The sequence below is a fragment of the Chlorocebus sabaeus genome, chromosome 15 (genome assembly GCF_047675955.1).
Source record: "Chlorocebus sabaeus isolate Y175 chromosome 15, mChlSab1.0.hap1, whole genome shotgun sequence".
In the NCBI taxonomy this organism is placed as follows: Eukaryota; Metazoa; Chordata; class Mammalia; order Primates; family Cercopithecidae; genus Chlorocebus; species Chlorocebus sabaeus.
In genome coordinates this window covers 77,789,965-77,811,181 of record NC_132918.1, presented here as the reverse complement: position 1 = coordinate 77,811,181, position 21,217 = coordinate 77,789,965, and the positions used below count along the sequence as shown (strand labels likewise).

At 41.0% G+C, this 21,217-nt stretch overlaps 1 protein-coding gene across 1 annotated transcript in view; it reads left to right on the top strand.

The window, feature by feature from the left end:
- Positions 1-1,439, top strand: part of DYNC1LI1 (dynein cytoplasmic 1 light intermediate chain 1) — a 49,581-nt gene extending 48,142 nt beyond the window's left edge. Inside the window, exon 13 of the mRNA XM_038002960.2 lies at positions 515-1,439. Within this exon, the coding sequence (XP_037858888.1) occupies positions 515-624 (110 nt within the window). The 3' untranslated portion in view covers positions 625-1,439. The remainder of the gene's footprint in view (positions 1-514) is intronic.
- The last annotated feature ends 19,778 nt before the right edge of the window (positions 1,440-21,217 follow it).

Here is a 21,217-nt window from a genome sequence, read left to right as displayed (position 1 = left end):
AAAAAAAAAAAAAAAAACCTTTATGAGGTTAAATGATAAGTGCCAGTTTTAACTCCATTTGGTAACAGATCTACAATTTAAAATGAGGGAATTTGTTTTTTCTTGAAATGTATGTATTTTTTATTTTTTAGACAGAGTCTCACTCTTGCCCAGGCTGGAGTGCAGTGGTGTGATCTCAGCTCACTGCAACCTCCACCTCCCGGGTTCAAGCAGTTCTCCTGCCTCAGCCTCCCGAGTAGCTGGGATTACAGCAGGGTTTCACCATGTTGGCCAGGCTGGTCTCGAACTCCTCACTTGAAGTGATCCTCCCACCTTGTCCTCCCAAAGTGCTGAGATTACAGGCGTGAGCCACCACATCTGGCTTGAAATTTTTTAATTAAGGGTTGTTTATATAATTTAGTGTGCTAAATAAAGTTAATGAAAGTGTTAGCAATTTTTAAATGAAGAGATATTGGTGAAAATGATACTTTCCCTTATATCTAAATCTTGTTGCTTTTCTTTTTCTTCAATGTAGGCCAGAAGCCTGTCTTAGATGTTCATGCGGAACTAGATAGAATTACACGAAAACCAGTTACAGTTTCTCCCACAACACCTACATCTCCTACGGAAGGAGAAGCTTCTTGAAGATACCAAATAAAGCCATTTATTCAGTTTTCTGGGATAAAGTAAACATGCCTCTGCCTTTTCCTTCAAAAGTGGAATTAGAAAGCTGGAGTGCTTCTTCAGATGGACTAAATTTATGTCTTTTTTTGTGTGTGTGTGTGTGTGGTTGCCCATTTTTTAGAAGGAGCTATACAGAAGAAAAATTACTCTACATTATGTAGGATTGCTGTTTGCATTGCCATTTTGCATAAGGAAGTAATTTTTGATTTTGAAAATCTCAAAACTTTTAGATCTGAAATAACAACCATGTGATCGTATTCTAAAGGCTATTTAAAACGTAAAAGGGTTTAGGGGAAGGGCAGAAAACATGCAATCTGGGCATTGACTGACTTGGAAGTCTAAGCTTATTTTAGTTATAACTATTAAAATCATTTTTAAAAATTTGTTAGTTTTGCTGACAGAGAAAAATCGTCAGTTGTCAGATTTTGCACACCAAAATAAATGTACCACCACACACGGAATATGCTAAGAAAACTATCAGATAGCGTTTGATACACTAGTCATTGTCTCAATCACTGATCCTGTAAGTTGTCACCAAAATATGATTTAGAAATACTGGCCAAGGTGTTTCTTTAACTGAGAAGAAAAGAAAGCACACTGCCTAAATGTGTAAAAGAAAAATGCAGAGGTTATTCAAATGTAAAGAGGTAACAATCTTTGGATTTGTCTATACATATATATATATATGGCTTTGCCTTAATATACCCCCTTTTTTGTTTGTGACTTTCAACTGTAATCAGTTAATAAAGTATTTATTCTCTGCATTCAGGTTCAAATAACTTGTTGCATTCTCTTATGTTTAAATTTACATGTGTCAACTAATAAATGAGATTCATTAGTACAGTCATCCCTCGGTATCCATGAGGAATTGGTTCCAGGACCCACCTCAGGTACCAAAATCTACAGATGCCCAAGTCCCAGATATAAAATGGCATAGTATTTGCATATAACATTCACATCCTCCTGTTTACTTTAAATCATCTCTAGATGATAATACTAATTCACTGTAAATGCTATGTGTATACTTATACTGTGTTGTTCAGAGGAAAATAACAAAAAAAGTGCCTGTTTAGTTGCAATTTTTTTTTTCAAATATTTTCCTTCTGCCATTGGTTCAATCCATGGATATGGAACCCACAGATACAGAGGGCTGACTAATTTAAAATGTTTGACCTAATTAGTAATATAATTATTAAGCATTCTGACCTAAGAGATAAATGAATACATGAGATTCCCTATCCTATAAATTTCCTTAATTTGGGAATTTGCCTTGGTCAATACATCTTCCTCACAGGCCTGCCTCAAACTGTAGGATCGTATGTCAGCATATCTAAGTAGATAAAAATATAGCCTTTTATCATTTAATGGGAAGAAGTTGTTTTAAAAGCTTGGCAGTTGCACTAACACATAGCCACTCCCTTACAGGTGAGAACACCTGTTACTGAGTGCGCTTTTTCAATACTTAGTTTTCAATTACTGTTTTAGAAACTTCAGTAAGAACAAATGGATCTTTTTATTGAAGTTCAGCTAAAGAACACATCTACATTTGACCTGAGTCATTTATATAGTTGGGGGCAAAATGGTTACTGCCCTTTAAATTGGTCTTTGTTGCTACTTTGAAATCAATATTCCGAAGTTTTTTTAAACAAAAAGTGTGAAGACAGTACTTCTCTATTATCTAACACAATCACTTCATTAAAACTTTAAAATCTATTTAGTCTTAACAGTATTTGACACCTTATATTTAATATAAATGTTAAAAATACATGAGAGTATGGGTATGGGTGGTTCACACCTGTAATCCCAGCACTTTGGGAGGCTGAGGTGGGAGGATTGCTTGAGCCCAGGAGTTTGAGACCAGCCTGGGCAACATGAGACGACATCTTTACAAAAAGTTATCAGGGTGTGGTGGCACATGCCTGTAGTTCCAGCTACTTGGGAGGCTGAGGTGGGAGGATCACTTGAGCCCAGAAAGTCGAGGCTGCAGTGAACTGTGATTGTGCCACTGCACTCCAGTTTGGGAGCTAAACCTTGTTGCAAAAAAATACATATATATATAATACATATGTATAAATATATATATGCATAGATGTATATGTGTATATGTATAGCTACATGTATAAATATAGATATACACGTGCGTGTATATGAGAGGATAAAATGGTGTTCATGGACATACAAAAATTTATGAAAACATTTTGTCTGATAAAATATTTGAGGTAGGCCGGGCACGGTGGTTCACGCCTATAATCCCAGCACTTTGGGAGGCCGAGACGGGCGAATCACAAGGTCAGGAGTTCAAGACCAGCCTGGCCAATACAGTGAAACCCCATCTCTACTAAAAATACAAAAAAGTAGCTGGGCGTAGTGGCGGGTGCCTGTAATCCCAGCTACTCGGGAGGCTGAGGCAGGAGAATCACTTGAAGCTGGGAGGCAGAGGTTGCAGTGAGCCGAGCTCCCACCACTGCACTTCAGCCCCAGTGACAGAGTGAGACTCCGTCTCAAAAAAAAAAAAAAAAATCTGAAACCTATTTTTGTACCATTTTTTTGCAAGTAAATTTGTTTTAAAACTATTTGTTTTTAAGCAAACTTTATTGAAGTACACAATACAGAAAAAATGTACAAGTGTATGGTTTGAAGTATCACAAGGTGACCACATATAACCAGCACCAAAATAAGCAACAGAACATTAGCCAGCACTCACAGAAGCTTCCAGTGTGCCCCCTCAATCAGTATCACCACCCACCAAGTAACCACTGCCTAACTTACAAATACGCAGATAAGTTTGGCTTATTTTTAAGCTTTATATAAATTGAATCTTACAGAGTTAATATTATTTTAGTGCCAGGCATCTTTCAATATCAGGTTTGTGGTTAATCCATTTTGTTGCATTTATCAATAGTTATTGCAGCATGTTATTCCATTGTGCAAATATAGTATCTATTATGCTATAGATGGGTATGTATTAGTTTCCTGTTACTGCAGGAAATTACCACAAATTTGGTGACTTAAAACCGTACAAATTTATTATTTTACCATGCTGGAGGTTAAAAGTCCAAAATAAGCCTTACTTGGCTAAAGTTAAGTGTCAGCAGAGCTGGCTTTTTTTTTTTTTTTTTTTTTTTTTGAGGCTCTAGAAGAGTATCTGTTGTCTTTCTTTCTGGCGTCTAGAAGCTGCCTGCATTCTTTGGCTCTTGGCCGCTTCTCCAAAGCCAGCAGCCTAGCATCTTCAACTCTGCATCCATCACATCACTTTCTTTCTGATCTCCCTGCCTCCCTCTTGTAAGGATTGAAGTGATTAAATTGGGCCCCCTTGAATAATTCCATATACCCTCCCTCAACACTTTAAATATTTCACTGCACTCTCTTGCTTGCATTGTTTCTGAAAAGGAATCAGATGAAATTCTTATCTTTGCTCCTCTAAAGGGGCTTTTTTCCTCTGGCTTCTTTCAAGACTTTTTCTTTAATTTTCTGCAATTTGAATATGATATGCCTAGGTGTAGGGTGTTTTTTTTTTTTTTTTCATTTATTTTCATTTTATTTTATTAATTTAATTTTATTTTTTGAGGCAAGGTCTCACTCTGTCACTCAGGCTGGAGTGCAGTGACTCAATCAGGGCTCACTGCAACCTCTGCCTCCCAGGCTCAAGCAATCCTCCCATCTCAGCCTCCCTAGTAGCTGGGGCTACAGGCATGCACCACCACACCCAGCTAATTTTTGTATTGTTTGTGAAGACAGGGTTTCACCATGTTGTCCAGGCTGGTCTCAGACTCCTGGGCTCAAGCAATCCTCTTGCCTCGACCTCCCAAAGTGTTGGGATTACAGGTGTGAGCCACCGCACGCAGCCCATTTATCTTTCTTTCTTTTTTTTTTTTTTTTTGAGACGGAGTCTCGCTCTGTCACCCAGGCTGGAGTTCAGTGGCGCCATCTCGGCTCACTGCAAGCTCCACCTCCCGGGTTCACACCATTCTCCTGCCTCAGCCTCCCCAGTAGCTGGGACTACAGGCGCCCACCACCACGCCCGGCTAATTTTTTGTATTTTTAGTAGAGATGGGGTTTCACCAAGTTAGCCAGGATGGTCTCGATCTGCTGACCTTGTGATCCACGCGCCTCGGCCTCCCAAAGTGCTGGGATTACAGGCATGAGCCACTGCACCTGGCCCATTTATCTTTCTTTTTTTTTTTTTTTTTTTTTTTTGAGACGGAGTCTGGCTCTGTCGCCCAGGCTGGAGTGCAGTGGCCGGATCTCAGCTCACTGCAAGCTCCGCCTCCCGGGTTTACGCCATTCTCCTACCTCAGCCTCCCGAGTAGCTGGGACTACAGGCGCCCGCCACCACGCCCGGCTAGTTTTTTGTATTTTTTAGTAGAGACGGGGTTTCACCGTGTTAGCCAGGATGGTCTCGATCTCCTGACCTCGTGATCCGCCCATCTCGGCCTCCCAAAGTGCTGGGATTACAGGCTTGAGCCACCGCGCCCGGCCCCATTTATCTTTCTTAATGCTTCCTGAACTTCATGGATCTGTAGTTTGGTGTCACATTAATTTGGGGAAATTCTCAGTCATTGCTTCAGATACTGATTTTGTTCCTTTCTTCTCTTGGTATGCCTACTATCTATATATTACACTGTTTGTAGTTGCCCCACAGTTCTTGGACATTTTGTTCCTTTGTGTGCGTGTGTGTGCATGTGTGTCTGTTTTCTCTTTGCTTTTCAGTTTTGGAAGTTGCTATTGACATGTCCTCCAGCTCAGCAATTCTTTCCTCAGCTCAGCAATTGTCTCCTTCAGTTCAGTCTATTAGTGAGCCCATCAAAGGCATTCTTTGTTAGCTTTTTCTTAGTCTCTAGCATTTCTTTTTGATACACTCTTAGACTTCACCTCTCTGATTACATTACCCTTCTGTTCTTGCATGTTGTCTACTTTTTCCACTAGAGTCCTTAGTGTATTAGTCATAGTTGTTTTAAATTCGTGGTCTGAAAATTCCAACATCCCTGCTATATCCCAGCCTGGTTCTGATGCTTGTTCTGTCTTCAAACTGTTTTTTGTATGCTTCACACTTTTGTGTTAACAGTTGGATATGATGTACAGTAAAAGGAACTCTGGTAAGTAGTTCTTTAGTGGTATGTAGAGAGAGGAAGCTTTCTATATTCCTATGATAAGGTCTCAGTTTTAGCAAGCCTGTGCTCCTGGGATGTAAACCTCACAAGTGCCTTTCAGTACCCCCACCCCTTTTAGGTGGGACAGGATGTCTAGAAGGGGCTGGAGTTAGGTGTTTCCCTTCCACCAGGTTGGTTTGGCTCTGATAAAACCTCAACAGGTGAGACTGTGGTAGAATCGTTTCTCTTGAGGACAGGGCTTGTTAAGAACAGAATGCTCTGGCATATTTCAAAATGGTTACTTTTTCCCCCTCCCCTACCAGAAGCATGAGAGATCTTCACGGTGAGATCTTCACTCTGATCTTCACTGTGAGAACCTGGGAGAGCTCCTAGAGGTAAAACTCATGAAGTGTGGGGACCCTCTTATGACTGGGTCTTTGTAGAATTACTAACTCACACACTTACCCAAACTGAGCCTCTGAGCAATTCATCACAGTTCAGATTCCTCTGTCCCAGTACCGGTTCCCGCAGAGGTGTATGCCCACTGGTTTCTGCTCCGGTAAGTTGTGATTGTGTGTCACTGGTCTGCCTCCAACTTGGGAGGCACTGGTTTGCCCTGTGACCATTTCTCTGACAGCTCTATTTCTTTTTTTTTTGAGACAGAGTTTTGCTCTTGTTGCCAAGGCTGGAACACAATGGCACCATCTCAGCTCACTGCAACCTCTACCTCCCGAGTTCAAGCGATTCTCCTGCCTCAGCCTCCCAAGTAGCTGGGACTACAGGCGCCTGCCAACACGCCCGGCTAATTTTTGTATATTTAGTAGAGATGGGGTTTCACTATGTTGACCAGGCTGGTCTTGAACTTCTGACCTCAGGTGACCCACCTGCCTTAGCCTCCCAAAGTGCTGGGATTACAGGCGTGAGCCACCACTCCCGGCCCTGACAGCTCTACTTCTTAGGACAAAATGATGACCTCAAAACTCCTTACATGCTCAACTGGAAATCTTATTTATCCCCCTCAAGATCCTCAGTCATATCTGCAAAGTTTCTTTGCCAAGTCAGGTAACATTTGCAGGTTCCAGGGATTTGAAAGTGGACGTTTTTTGGGGCACTGTTACTCAGCCTAACCACAGGATGCCTGGGTGATTTTTAGTATTTCAATTGTTATTATGAATGATGCTGTTGTAAACACTGTTGAATATTTCTGATGGAAAGCATGTTTTCATTTCTGTTGGGTGTATATGCAGGAGTGGATTATTGGGTCCATAGATTATATATGTTTCCAACCTTAGCAGAGAAAGCCAAAGTTTTTCCAAAGTGGTTTTGAGAATTCCCATTCTTGGGAGGAAATATTTGCAATCATAGATCTGAGAAAGGCCCAGTATCCAGAACATATAAAGAACTCTTACAATTCAATAACAAGACAGCCCAATTTAAAGATGGGTAAGGGATTTGAAGAGGCACTTCTCCAAAGGAGATATAAAAATGTAAAATAAGCTTGTGAAACGATACTTAATGTCTTTAGTCATTGGGAATATGCCAATCAAAACCACAATAAGATACCACTTCACAACCACTAGGATGGCTAAAATAATGAGTGTTGGTGAGCACTTGAAGAAACTGGAACCCCCATCCATTGCTGGTGGGAATGTAAAGTGGTGCAATTGCTTTGGCAAACAGTTTAGTGGTTCTTCATAAGGTTAAATGTTACCATATGACCTGGCCATTCCATGTCAAGGTTTATACCAAACAGAAATGAGAACGTATGTCCTCACAGAAACTTGTATACAAATGTGTACAGCAGCATTATTCATAATAGCCAAAAGGCAGAAGCAACTCAAACATCCATCAGCAGACAGATAAATGAAACGACATATCCATACAATAAAATATTACTCAGTCATGAAAAGAAATGGAGTGTCGATGTGTGCTACAACATGAACGAACCTTGAAAACATGTTAAGTCAAAGAAGCTAGTCACAAAAAGTCATGTTGTGTGATTTCAGTTATGTGAAATATCTAGAACAGCAAATGCTCTGAGACAGAAAGTAGATTAGTGGGTTGCTAGAAGGTAGAGAAAGGAGGAAATAAGGAGTGGCTGCTAGTGGGGTTAATTTGGGGGGTAAGGAAAGTACTCTGGAATTACATAGTGGTGGTAGTCGCACAATCTTGTGAATATACTAAGAACTACTGACTTGTACACTTCAAAAGGGTGAATTTTGGGCCGGGCGCAGTGGCTCACACCTGTAATCCCAGCACTTTGGGAGGCTGAGGTGGGTGGATCACGATGAGGTCAGGAGATCAAGACCATCCTAGCTAACACAGTGAAACCCTGTCTCTACTAAAAATACAAAAACTTTGCTGGGCCTGGTGGCGGGCGCCTGTAATCCCAGCTACTCGGGAAGCTGAGGCAGGAGAATCGCTTGAACCTAGGAGGCGGAGGTTGCAGTGAGCTGAGATCACGCCACTGTGCTCCAGCCTGGGTGACAGAGTGATACTCCTCATCTCAAAAAAAAAAAAAAAAAAAAGGTGAATTTTATGTTAATTATATATAATTTTTTTAAAAAGAATTTCCATAACTTACCAGCAACATGAGAGTTGCAGTTGCTCCACATCCTTGTCTACACAAACTATTGACTGTCTGCAATTTTAGACATTCTGCCGATGTATGGTAGGATCTTGTGGTTTAAATTGTATTTCCTTGATAGCTAATGAAATGAAACATATTTCATGTTTACTGGCTTTTGGATATCCTCTTTTGTAAAGTACTTGTTTAAGAGTCTTGTCCTTTTTGGAGGTGGAGGGGGCGGCTATATGACTTTTTCTTATTTATTTATTTATTTGAGGCAGAGTTTTGCCCTTGTTGCCCAGGCTGGAGTGCAATGGCGTGATCTCGGCTCACCATAGCCTCCGCCTCCCAGGTTCAAGTGATTCTCCTGCCACAGCCTCCCAAGTAGCTGGGATTACAGGTATGCCCTCCCACGCTCGGCTATTTTGTATTTTTAGTAGAGATAGGGTTTTTCCATGTTGGTCAGGCAGGTCTCGAACTCATGACCTTAGGTGATCCACCTGCCTCGGCCTCCCAAAGTGCTGGGATTACAGGTGTGAGCCACCATGCCTGGCCTGACTTTTTCTTTTTTTCTTTCTTTCTTTCTCTCTCTCTTTCTTTCTCTTTCTTTCTTTCTTTCTTTCTTTCTTTCTTTCTTTCTTTCTTTCTTTCTTTCTTTCTTTCTTTCTTTCTTTTCTTTCTTTCTTTCTTTCTTTCTTTCTTTCTTTCTTTCTTTTTCTCTTTCTTTCTTTCTCTCTCTCTCTTTCTTTTTCTTTCTTTTTTTTCTCTCTCTCCTTCCTTCCTTCCTTCCTTTCTTTTTTTTTAGTCTCACTCTTTTATCTCTTCCTTTGTAATGTCTTCTTGTTTATTACACCTATACTTCAATACAGAATATTATAGAACTCGTGAGAGGAAACACCTTTAATTGTTCCCCATCCCAGAGTAAAAACTTTCAATATTTCACCATTAAGTATATTTGCTGCATGCTTTCTGCAGAGACTCCATCAAAAACGGAAGTACTCTCAGATGAGAACATGTCCTGGCAAAAAAAAAAAAAAAAAAAAAGGAAGTGCTCTTTTTCTGTTGTTTGTTTGAGATGGAGTTTCACTCTTGTTGCCCAGGCTGGAGTGCAGTGCACAATCTCGGCTCACTGCAACCTCCGCCTCCCGGGTTCAAGCAATTCTCCTGCCTCAGCCTCCCGAGTAGCTGGGATTACAGGCACGCACCACCACGCCTGGCCAATTTTGTATTTTTAGTAGAGATGAGGTTTTTCCATGTTGGTCAGAGCTGGTCTCCAATTCCCGACCTCAAGTGATCCGCCCACTTCAGCCTCCCAAAGTGCTGGGATTACAGGCATGAGCCCCACCTGGAAGTGCTCTTTTTTTCTAGTCAGTTTATGTTATGAGTTTTATCATGAATGGGTGTTTAATTTTATCAAATGCTGTCTTCATCTATACAGATTATTTTCTTTTTTTCCATTAGTGGTATGAGTACATTATCTTTTGTTTCTCTTTTTTTCTTTTTTTTTTTTTTTTTTTTTTTTTTTTGAGACGGAGTCTCGCTCTGTCGCCCAGGCTGGAGCGCAGTGGCGCCATCTCCGTTCACTGCAAGCTCCGCCTCCCGGGTTCACGCCATTCTCCTGCCTCAGCCTCCCGAGTAGCTGGGACTACAGGCGCCCGCCACCTCGCCCGGCTAGTTTTTTGTATTTTTAGTAGAGACGGGGTTTCACCGTGTTAGCCAGGCTGGTCTCGATCTCCTGACCTCGTGATCCGCCCGTCTCGGCCTCCCAAAGTGCTGGGATTACAGGCGTGAGCCACCGCACCCGGCCAGGAATTCAAGGATATTTTTAAAGATATTTGTATTTTACTTGGCTAGACTTAAAAAAATTTTAAACGTATTTCTCAATCAGCTGAAGATAATTAGAGAGCAGATGGCAATAGTCATACTTTGGGAAATTGCAGATACACACACACACACACACGCAAATACTTTGAGAAATTGGGGATACACACACACAGCATGAGAGAGAGAGAGAAACAGAGAGGGAGAGAATTACAAACACATATACACATTTGGTTGCGCTCTATTACCACAGTCTTTTTAGAATTAGTTGGCAACAACTCTTTTCCATCTTATCTTGGGTTAGGAATATTTTCTGAAAAATACAGTAATTCTCAAATTTTTTGGTCACAGGACTGCTTTGCACTCCTACTTATTAAGGACCCCAAAGAGCTTTTGAAAATGTTTGTAATATTCATCTATATTTACCATATTAGAATAAAACGTAAAACATTTTATTCACTTATAAATAACAAATAAATTTTTTATGGGTTAACATAAATAACATTTTTAATGGAATATAACTTTCCCAAACAAAAAATGTATTGAAAATAGTGTCATTGTTTTATATTTTTGTAAATCTCTTTAATGTCTTGCGTGATAGAAGAACAGCTGGATTCTCATATCTGTTGCATTCAATTTGATGTGTTACATTGTTCTGGTTGAATTCTATAAAGAAAATCCAGCTTCATAGATATGCAGGTGAAAAAGATAGGAATATTTTAATAGCTTTTCCAAATAATTGTGAATTTTCTTTTTTGAGACTAAAATTTGACAAGCGTTAGTTTTTTAAGGATTAAATACAGTGTGGAATCCATTGGTCTATCCTACCCTTTTTAAAAATTTTATTTATTTATTTATTTATTTGATTTTGAAACAGCTCCATCACCCAGGCTGGAGTGCAGTGGTTCCATCTCAGCTCACTGCAACCTCTGCCTCCTGGGCTCAAGTGATCCTCCCACCCCAGCCTCCAGAGTTGCTGGGACTTCAAGCGGGCATCATCACACCCAGCTAAGTTTTTTGTATCTTTTTGTAGAGATCGGGTTTCACAATGTTGCCCAGGCTGGTCTTGAACTCCTGGACTCAGGTGATCCACCTGCCTTGGCCTCACAAAGTGCTGGGATTACAGGCGTCAGCCACCACCCCTGGTCCTATCCTACACTTTAAATAGATTATTACCCCATGTGAGTTTGTAATATCAATTTATTGGTCTTTTAGAAAATACTAGTTTACTGAGTTTCAAGGATCTTCTAAGTATTGATATTTCGTCAAAAACAAAACACACACACACACAAAACGATCTTCCAAGTATTGATATTTCTTCAAAAAAATCACACTGTAGTCTGACACGGTGGTGAACACCTGTAGTCCCAGCTACTCAGGAGGCTGAGATGCAAGGACCATTTGAGCCTAGGAGTTTGAGACCAGCCTGGGCAACACAGGGAGACTGTCTCATTAAAAAAAAAAAAAAAAAAGTGCCATCTGTTAATATTACTACTAATCTCACTAGAAAAGTCTAAGTGTTGGGAAGCTATCAAGTTCACTGGTACATACAAGTGTTCCAAAATGCTAATTTTACTGGAAAGTTCAAATGTTATGAATGGCAACAAATACTGTCAGTTGTATTCCTTGTATTGACAGGCTTATTTTGTTCATTTTTGAGAAAATGTCTGCCAAATACCTAAATCTGGAAACCTGTTCTTTCAAGTAAGATGGTTAAAAAAGTGGCTAGTTTTGCTTACTTATAAATAGCATGAGTTGTTCTTCTAGAGCTGCCATTGTCACTCAGCGTGCAGCAGAAATGCTATATGTGTACTTCCTATCTTATCATATAGAATTGTAAAAGGACTCATACTAAATGACTGCATTTTAACAAAATTAATCATTTACTTGTTCATCTAGGGAATTTTTAAGTGAAATTCGCTTTATTTTTTCCCATGTAGTGGTGAAGAATACAATGACTACAAATAGAGTTTGGCACCACTGTCTTGTTTCGTGCTATGGTGCTAGCAGTTTTACTCCACTAGCAGTGCAAACAAATGTCCTCACAGTGAAAAAGGCAAATGACCTCTTAGTAGTCTTTTGAAAATAGTCTACCTTACACAACCCCTGTAAGGAACCCCTGGTAGTCTACAAAAAATACAAAAATTAGCGGGGTGTGCATGCCTATAGTCCCAGCTACTCGGGAGGCTGAGGCGGGAGGATGGCTTGAGTCTGGGTGGCAGAGGTTGCAGTAAGCTGAGATCGAGCCATTGTACTCCATCCAGCTCTGGGCAACAAAGCAAAACCCTGTCTTGGTTGGGCGCGGTGGCTCACGCCTGTAATCCCAGCACTTTGGGAGACTAGGGCAGGCGGATCACAAGATCAGGAGATTGAGACCATCCTGGCCAACATGGTGAAACCCCATCTCTACTAAGATACAAAAAATTAGCCGGGTGTTGTGGTGCATGCCTGTAGTCCTAGCTACTCAGGAGGCTGAGGCAGGAGAATCACTTGAACCCGGGAGGCAGAAATTGCAGTGATCCGAGATCGCGCCACTACACTCCAGCCTGGCGACAGAGCAAGCCTCCATCTCAAAAAAAAAAAAAAAAAAAGACATGAACAGACAAATCAAAAATAACATAAAAATGGCCCTTGATATGAAAATGTGATCAGCTTTCCTCATGGGAGAAGTACACATTAAAACTACACTGAGGCCAGGCACGGTGGCTCATGCCTGTAATCTCAACGCTTTGGGAGGTCAAGGTGGGTGGTCAGGAGTTTGAGACCCACCTGGACGACATGGTGAAACCCTGTCTCTACTAAAAATACAAAAATTAGTTGGGCGTGGTGGTGCATGCCTGTAGTCCCAGCTACTCAGGAGGCTAAGGCAGGAGAACTGCTTGAACTGAGAAGGCAGAGGTTGCAGTGAGTCATGATCATGCCACTGCACCCCAGACTGGGCAACAGAGTGAAACGCCATCTTAAACAAACAAACAAACAAACAAAAAACTACACTGAAATATTATTTCTCCCTATTAGAATGAAAAAAATTCAAAGGCTTGACCACACTGTTGGAGAGGCAATGGAGAAATACCTGCACTTCTTCACTGCTCCTGGGAGTGCCATATAGTATAATCTCTAGTGAAGGAAATGTGCAGTTTAACAAAATTGCATATGCCTACTCAATAATGACATGCCTAGGAACTGACCCTAAAGATACAAAAGTAATACAAAAGTATTATTCACAATACAAAAGTAATATTCACACATGTATTAATCATTTGTAACTGCAAAATAGTGGGAACAACCTAAATGTGTATGGATAGGAAACTGGCTAAATAAACTGTGACATAGCTACGTGATGGAGTAACTACAATTTTTTCAAGTGAAATTGATTTCTATGAATTGACATAGAGTACCTTCTAGGATGTATTGATAAATGAAAATAAAAAGTACTAATATATATGTAACACACATACACATTTGTATCTGTCCCTTTCCACTAAAGAAACCCAGGAAAGATAACCAGAAACTAACAAAATTTGTTACTTACAGTGGAGGGGTGGGTGGGAATCAGGTGGAAGGTGTAGAGACTGAGTGACATTTCTCTAAGTGAACCTTTTGTATGTTTCTACTTTTTTTTTTTTTTTTTTTTTTTTTTTTGAGACGGAGTCTCGCTCTGTCGCCGGGGCTGGAGTGCAGTGGCCGGATCTCAGCTCACTGCAAGCTCCGCCTCCCGGGTTGACGCCATTCTCCTGCCTCAGCCTCCCGTGTAGCTGGGACTACAGGCGTCCGCCACCACGCCCGGCTAATTTTTTGTATTTTTAGTAGAGACGGGGTTTCACCGTGTTAGCCAGGATGGTCTCGATCTCCTGACCTCGTGATCCGCCCGTCTCGGCCTCCCAAAGTGCTAGGATTACAGGCTTGAGCGACCGCGCCCGGCCATGTTTCTACTTTTGAAACCTTTATCAAGGTTTCATATTTTCAAAAAATAAAATTTAACCAATAATGAAGACAAAACCTCTAAGATTGATTCTATGACCTGCAATGGCACTCATTATGAGGTCAGACGGTGTTAGGGCTGCCTGGGGATGATGGGGTCTGCAATTTAAATTGCAAATTGGACCCCACCCTTTCCCTTCCCCAGGCACTCAGAAGCTCCTACCTTTCTTTATCACATCCCTCACTCACGTGGTCAAACTGTCCTGGACTAAAATACCCAAATAATGATGGAAGCAAGGAGGTTAAGTGACACACCATCTTTTCCCCCTAACGACACCTAAGAACTGACCCTGCACTGGTTTACAGAAGCCTTAGCATTCCTTTGCCTTTGTGGCCCTCTGCTGGTGTAAAGAAAATGTGGAGGTTGATGATGTCACTTGCTTTTTCTCTAGTCTAGTTTTGTTGGGAGAGGAGCATTGATAAGCTGTCTTTCCTAGGAGATCTCTGATCCAAACTTCTTGCTTATCTGGTATTCTTGGGCACTTTGTGGAATTTGGAAATATTCATACAATTTAAGACTTTTCCTTTTCCTTTGCCTTTCACATCACTGCTCTTGTCTCCTGCTCTTTAACCACTGCTTTTCCTTGGCTCTTCTTCACCTTCTTTCCTACTCCCTCCAAAGTTCTAGCCTCAATCCTCTTCTTCCTATAAGTTCATCCCTTTAGCACTTTTATGGCTGTAACTATTCAGTTCTATGAGTATTTCCCAAATGCTTTATTTCCTCCCTCCAATGCTCCAGATCCTTTTTTTTTTTTTTTTTTTTTTTTTGGAAACAGAGCTGGTGCCTCAGCCTCCTGAGTAGCAGCTGGGATTACAGTCATGCACCACCATGCCTGACTAATTTTTGTATTTTTAGTAGAGACAGGGTTTCACCATGTTGGCCAGGCTGATCTTGAACTTCTAGACTCAAGTGATTGGCCCATGTCGGCCTTCCAAAGTGCTGGCATTACAGGTGTGAGCCACCACGCCCAGCCTCCAGATCCAAATTTGAAACTATTTATCACAAACTCCACTTGATGCCCTTTGGCACCTCAATCTCAGTATGTCCTAATCTGAGTTCTTCATCTTCCCTTTGTTGGAACAAATGACCCCAGATCTGGAAATAAGGATTACCAAGTGCCCTTTCAATGTCATACTAGCACGGTAGTTCTCAAAGTGTGGTCCCTGGACCAGCAGCATCACCATCACCTGGGAACTTCTTAGGAGTGCAAATTTTCAGGTTCCACCCAAGATCTACTGGGTCTGAAACTCTGGGGGTTGGACCCAGCAATCTGTGGCTTAACAAGCCTTCCAGGGGATTCTGATGATCCCTTAAGTTTGAGAACTACTGAACTAAAGCAGGGGCTAGCAAAGCGTGGTTTGTTGGCCAAAGCCAGCCTACTGCCTGCTTTATTTTTTTTTATTTTAATTTTTAATTTAATTTTATTTTTTTGAGACGGAGTCTCGCTCAGCCGCCCAGACTGGAGTGCAGCGGCACGATCTCAGCTCACTGCAACCACAGTCTCCCGGGTTCAAGCGATTCTCCCATCTCAGCCTCCTGAGTAGCTGGGATTACAGGCACCCGCCGTTATGCCCGGCTAATTTTTGTATTTTAGACGGGGTTTCACCATGTTGGCCAGGCTGCTCTTGAACTCCTGACTTCCGGTGCTCTGCCCGCCTTGCCCTCCCAAAGTGCTAGGATTACAGGCATGAGCCACTGTGCTCAGCCTATTGCCTGCTATTGTAAAAGTTGTATTGGAACACAGACACACGCATTTGTTAATATATCACCTACAACTACTTTCATTTTATAACAGAGTTGAGTTGAGTAGTTCCGACAGAGACCATATGGCTCTCATAGTCTAAAATAGTTACTATCTGGTTCCTTAAAGAAAAAGTTTGCCGGCCCCTAGACTAGAGCATTGTCTACAAAACCCTCCTAAGGGTCATCTGATGGTCTAGGGAAAGACAATTTTCTTTGAGTTAGTATTTATTACTGACTTGGGCTCAGATTCTGTAATTAAGGTATCAATTATAGAAAATTGGTAAATTGCAAATGATTTTTGTTAGAGGGAGATAAAAATGATTTCTCTGTGTTAGAGTTCATCACAAAGCTAACAATTTTATTGTTCGGTAGACCATTAACCAGTTTTGGATTTAACCTAGCAATCTTATTGTAGCATTATTTTTTTTCTTTCACTGAATACACCCACACCCACACACACACACACGTCTCTCATATCCTCCTCTAAACCAGTTTTACATTCTTCTGATTACTTGACTAATAAATTAGGTAGTTTTTTTGGTGTGCAATTTTATAACTTTATTTGATGTATTTAATGATCAGCAATTAGTTCTCATCCACACTGACTGTCTGTAGATTTTTTAAAGTGTTGCCAGAGGCGGTGGCTCACGCCTGTAATCCCAGCACTTTGGGAGACCGAGGCGGGTGGATCACGAGGTCAGGAGATGAAGACCATCCTGGCTAACACAGTGAAACTCCGTCTCTACTACAAATACAAAAATTAGCCGGGCGTGGTTGCGGGCGACTGTAGTCCCAGCTACTCGGGAGGCTGAGGCAGGAGAATGGCGTGAAACTGGGAGGCGGAGCTTGCAGTGAGCCGAGATTGCGCCGCTGCACTCCAGCCTGGGCGACAGAGTGAGACTCCGTCTGAAAAAAAGAAAGAAAGAAAGCAGTAACAGGTACATAAGTAGCCAAATAGAGCTTTTTTGGTGAATCTTCATCCTCATTCTGGATAATCACACGTGGATTCGGTATGTGATATTCCTTATTCCTTTGGCCCAGACAGCTTTGTTGAGCCTGGTATCAACTCGCACATCTCATCTGGAGCTCCCATCTCCTTCATGGCAAATTTCTGAATCTCTTTGAATGCCCAAGGGGCATGCTTCTTGAAGCCCACTCCATGGGTGTGCTTGTGAATGTTGATGGTGTATTCTCCGGTCACCACCTCGTTGATGGGGAAACGGCCCTTTTGCTCTTTGCACACTTCTTTGCGGGAATCATTCTGCTGGGTCCAAGCTGGAAAGGCAATATTTTATTTTATTTTATTATTTTATTTTATTTTATTTTTAAGACAAGGTCTCACTCTGTCACCTAGGCTGAAGTGCAATGACACAATGGCACAGTCAAGGCTCACTGTAGCCTCAACTTCCCCGGGCTCAAGCGATCCTCCTACCTCAACCTCCCAAGTAGCTGGGACTACAGGCCTATGCCTCCACACTCAGCTAATTTTGTATTATTATTATTATTATTATTATTTTAGAGATGGGATCCAATCTGGTCTTGAACTCCTGGACACAAGGAATCCTCCTGCCTGGATTACAGGCATGAGCCTGGTCTATTAATAAGTTAGATAAATCTTTGAAGCATGCTTACTATATGCTTGTATGAAAGTTATCTTTTTAATTTTTTGAAATTTGTACTTTGACACCAACAAGTGTTACTGCCTCCTATATTACCTCTGTCTGTTATTATTCTCCCTCCATCTCTTCGTTATCCAGACTTGAAATATTGGCACCTGCTCCAATTCCTTTCTTACTCTCTAAACAAATCAGTCCTCAAATCTCACTGGTTTTACCTTCAATGTTCTTTTGGCGCCATCCCCCTGACTACCGTCAGAGTTTAAGCTTCTATTCCCTCTCTCCTGAAGTTTTATAACAGCCCTTACCTGGATCTCTGTAACCAGTGTGCCTAAGGCTGCTAGAAAAATATCACCAAGGAAAAGCTCTGATAATTTCACTCCCCTTCCTAAAACTTGCTGCGGTTCTTCATTACCCAACAATAATGGAAAGGCCCAGTTCCTTAGCTTGATTTTCAAAGCCTTCCAAAATTTGATCTCCAGCTTATATTCCTTAACTACTCTGTCTTTCCCTGTTCCCTTCATTCACTGTACCTATGCACACTTTCTTTGCCTTCCTTCATACCACCCTACTGCCTGAATACATTCTGCCCTGTATCTGTATGTCCACACCGAAGTATAGTTTAACCCCAACTTGAAGCTCCACTGTAGTGATCCTTTTAACTGAAAGTTATCTCTCTCTGCTCTGAATTAGCAACATATTTAATTTGTATCTCTTCTATAACACATATCTCTTTCTATTTTGTAACATAGTCCTTTGTGGACATTACTGTGATATCACTGTAGGATAGCGTCTATAATCTAACTTTGTATCCACATTATTGCCTAACTGTGCTAATATCCATAAGAGAGCCAGTGAAAAATTGTTTAGCAGGAGCTGCTGAAAAAATTAAACTCTGAGCTGAAAAAGTAGTACTGAGGCAGGATAGGTAGTCAAGGAAGTGCCCCCAACAGTCAATACAATAAGCCTTAGCATTTGAATTGTGATTGAACTCAATCGAGCCAAGCTATCTTCAATAGGGAATTTCTCCTGTAGACAGCATGAGCACTTTGATTTTACCGTCCTCAAACTGACCCTTTGCTCATTATAATAGCATAAAACACACCCCTGGGTGGAGATTTACGATGCTAATGGGACACCTGAGGGATGAACATGCGTGCACAGCTACTGCACATGTGCAGCCAGAGGACCAGCCAGAAGATGCTTACTACTAGGTTGGTGCAAAAGTAATTGTGGTTTTTGCATTTAAAGTAACGGCCAAAACCACGATTACTCTAGCACGAACCTAACGGTAACACTTCTTCCCACCTCCTTATGAATAATCATGCAAATAATACATGATTAGCAATAATCTCCAGCAATAATCAACGCCATCTCATCCTTTTGAGCAGCCTGCCCTGAATTCTGTCTGTCTCTCAGGGTGTGATGTCTATTCTGTATTTAGTTTTCAAAATATTTTTTTCTTTTGCAATAAATTATGCTGCATCTCTTTTGCTGTGTGTCGCTTGTTTAAATTATTTTAAACTAAGAAGAACTGAGGTCTTGCAGCAGCCTCCAACACTACCACATTATTTTTTGAATGTCTGAAATCCCATCAAATTATGTTCCCCAATCTCTTCTTGTGAATGTTTTTCTTTCTTTTTTAAAAAATCAATATCTATTTTTAAAGGAAAACAGTGAATATTCTTTAAAACCTAAATTTAGTGTATCTTCCTTTCTTCTTTTTGTTGTATTTTTTTTTTTTTTACCATAAATAAGATTTCTCATTTCAACATAGTGAGTCCCACCATTTGACTATTCAGTTGTTTTATTCATTAATGAGGGTGACAGTTTTCTGTGTGAATATGCCCATCAAAAGAGTTTCCTATACAAGTATTTGCTCATGAAGCACTAACATTTTTATTTGGTCTTTTAATTTATGAAGAAAATGTAAGGGATGCCCATTTCTTTACCTGGGTGAAATATTAGTCTCTAAATCCTGGGCACCACCAAATCATTCAGAGCAAAGAAAATATGGCACGTCTACTGTCTACTACACAATGGCTCTCACTTTTATCACATTATAAAACAGTGTTTCTCTATGTGGATGGATTTGTTCCCAGATTCACATGAAGAGCTTGTTACAAAAGTATATTCCCAAGCCCCATCCACATTCAGAATCTTTGGGGCTAGATCTCCAAGAATCTTCATTTTAAATTAACATCACAGATGATTCTTTGCCATCTTGGAGTTTATGAATCACAGGCTAAATTCATGTCTTCTTCTAAAAATGCAAAGAGAAGCAGAGACCCCTAGAGAATTGCATAAGCGTGCCCTAAACGAACCAAGAGGGTTGATGAAGTCTCTTCGTCTTCCCTCTTGTCTCAAAGTATACTTCTTTGTAACTTTCCCCCAATACTTTATTTTGAAAATCTTTAAACATATAGAAATGCTGAAATAATTGTACAGTGCACACCCATATTACCGTTAATATGTTACTGCAGTTGCTTTATCAAAAATGTTTGTGTTTTGTGTTTTTTTTTTGAGACGGAGTCTCACTCTGTCGTCTAGGCTGGAGTGCAGTGGTGTGATCTTGGCTCACTGCAACCTCCGCCTCCTAGGTTTGAACGATTCTCCTGCCTCAGCCTTCTGAGTAGCTGGGATTACAGGCACATGCCACCATGCCTGGCTAATTTTTGTATTTTTAGTAGAGACAGGGTTTCACCATGTTGGTCAGTCTGGATTTGAACCCTTGACTTCAGATCCACCTGCCTTGGCCTCCCAAAGTGCTGGGATTACAGGTGTGAGTCACTGTGCCTGGCCTATCACAAATCTTTTATCCATCTCTCTAGTCATCAACTCATCTTAATTTTGGATGAATTTCAAAGGAAATTTTAGACATCAGTAGTGTCCAATTTGGGAGGATAGTGACTTGAAGAATAACAGGACAATGAATCCTTGTAGCCCTGGTGAAAATACAGTGGCCTTCTTTTGTTGGACAGAATTGGTGGCATCTTGGCCTTGAGAGGACATTCAGAATGCATGTAATCAAAGACAGAAGGGTAGTTCTGGCTGGTTCAAGGTGGCCCCTGCGGGGCAGTATCTACTTGTCTCTATTCATTTGAATGGGAGTTTTCGTTTGTTACTGGAAGAAGAAAGGGAGGTTTGGGGCCACGGAGAAATGTAGCAGCTGATGGCAGCAGAAACCCTTCTCTCTTCCATAGGTTTTGAGACTCCAATGGAGAGATGAGTTAGAAGCTGACGTTTTCTGGGTTAGTGTTTAGCAGCAAGGTTTCGAGTCAGACCGCTTAGGCCTGCATTCCAGCTGCTCCTGGCTGTTTGTCCTTGGATATGATCTCAGCCTCTTGGCCTCAGTTTTTTCATTTGAGAATGAAGGTAACCGACTTTATACTGTTGAACCTATATTGTTGTGAGGATCCTGTAACTCAATCAACTTTAGTTGCTAAAATATAATTGCATTCCTCCACAAGTTCATACAAAATTAACATACGTGACTGTAGCAGTTGGTGACCAAGAAAGAGACAAAGGAAATGATTTTGAAAAGTGAGCCTAAATGGAATTTGGGGAGACGCGGGAGGAACCATCCTGAAAGTCCTTACAGACAACTCATTGTACTTAAAATGAAATCCGAATTCTTCTCTTGGTCTGTAAGGCCTCCACATTATCTGGCCTTTGCCTACATCTCCATCATCTCATTTCCTCCTGTACTTATCCCTAGCGACACAGGCCTTTG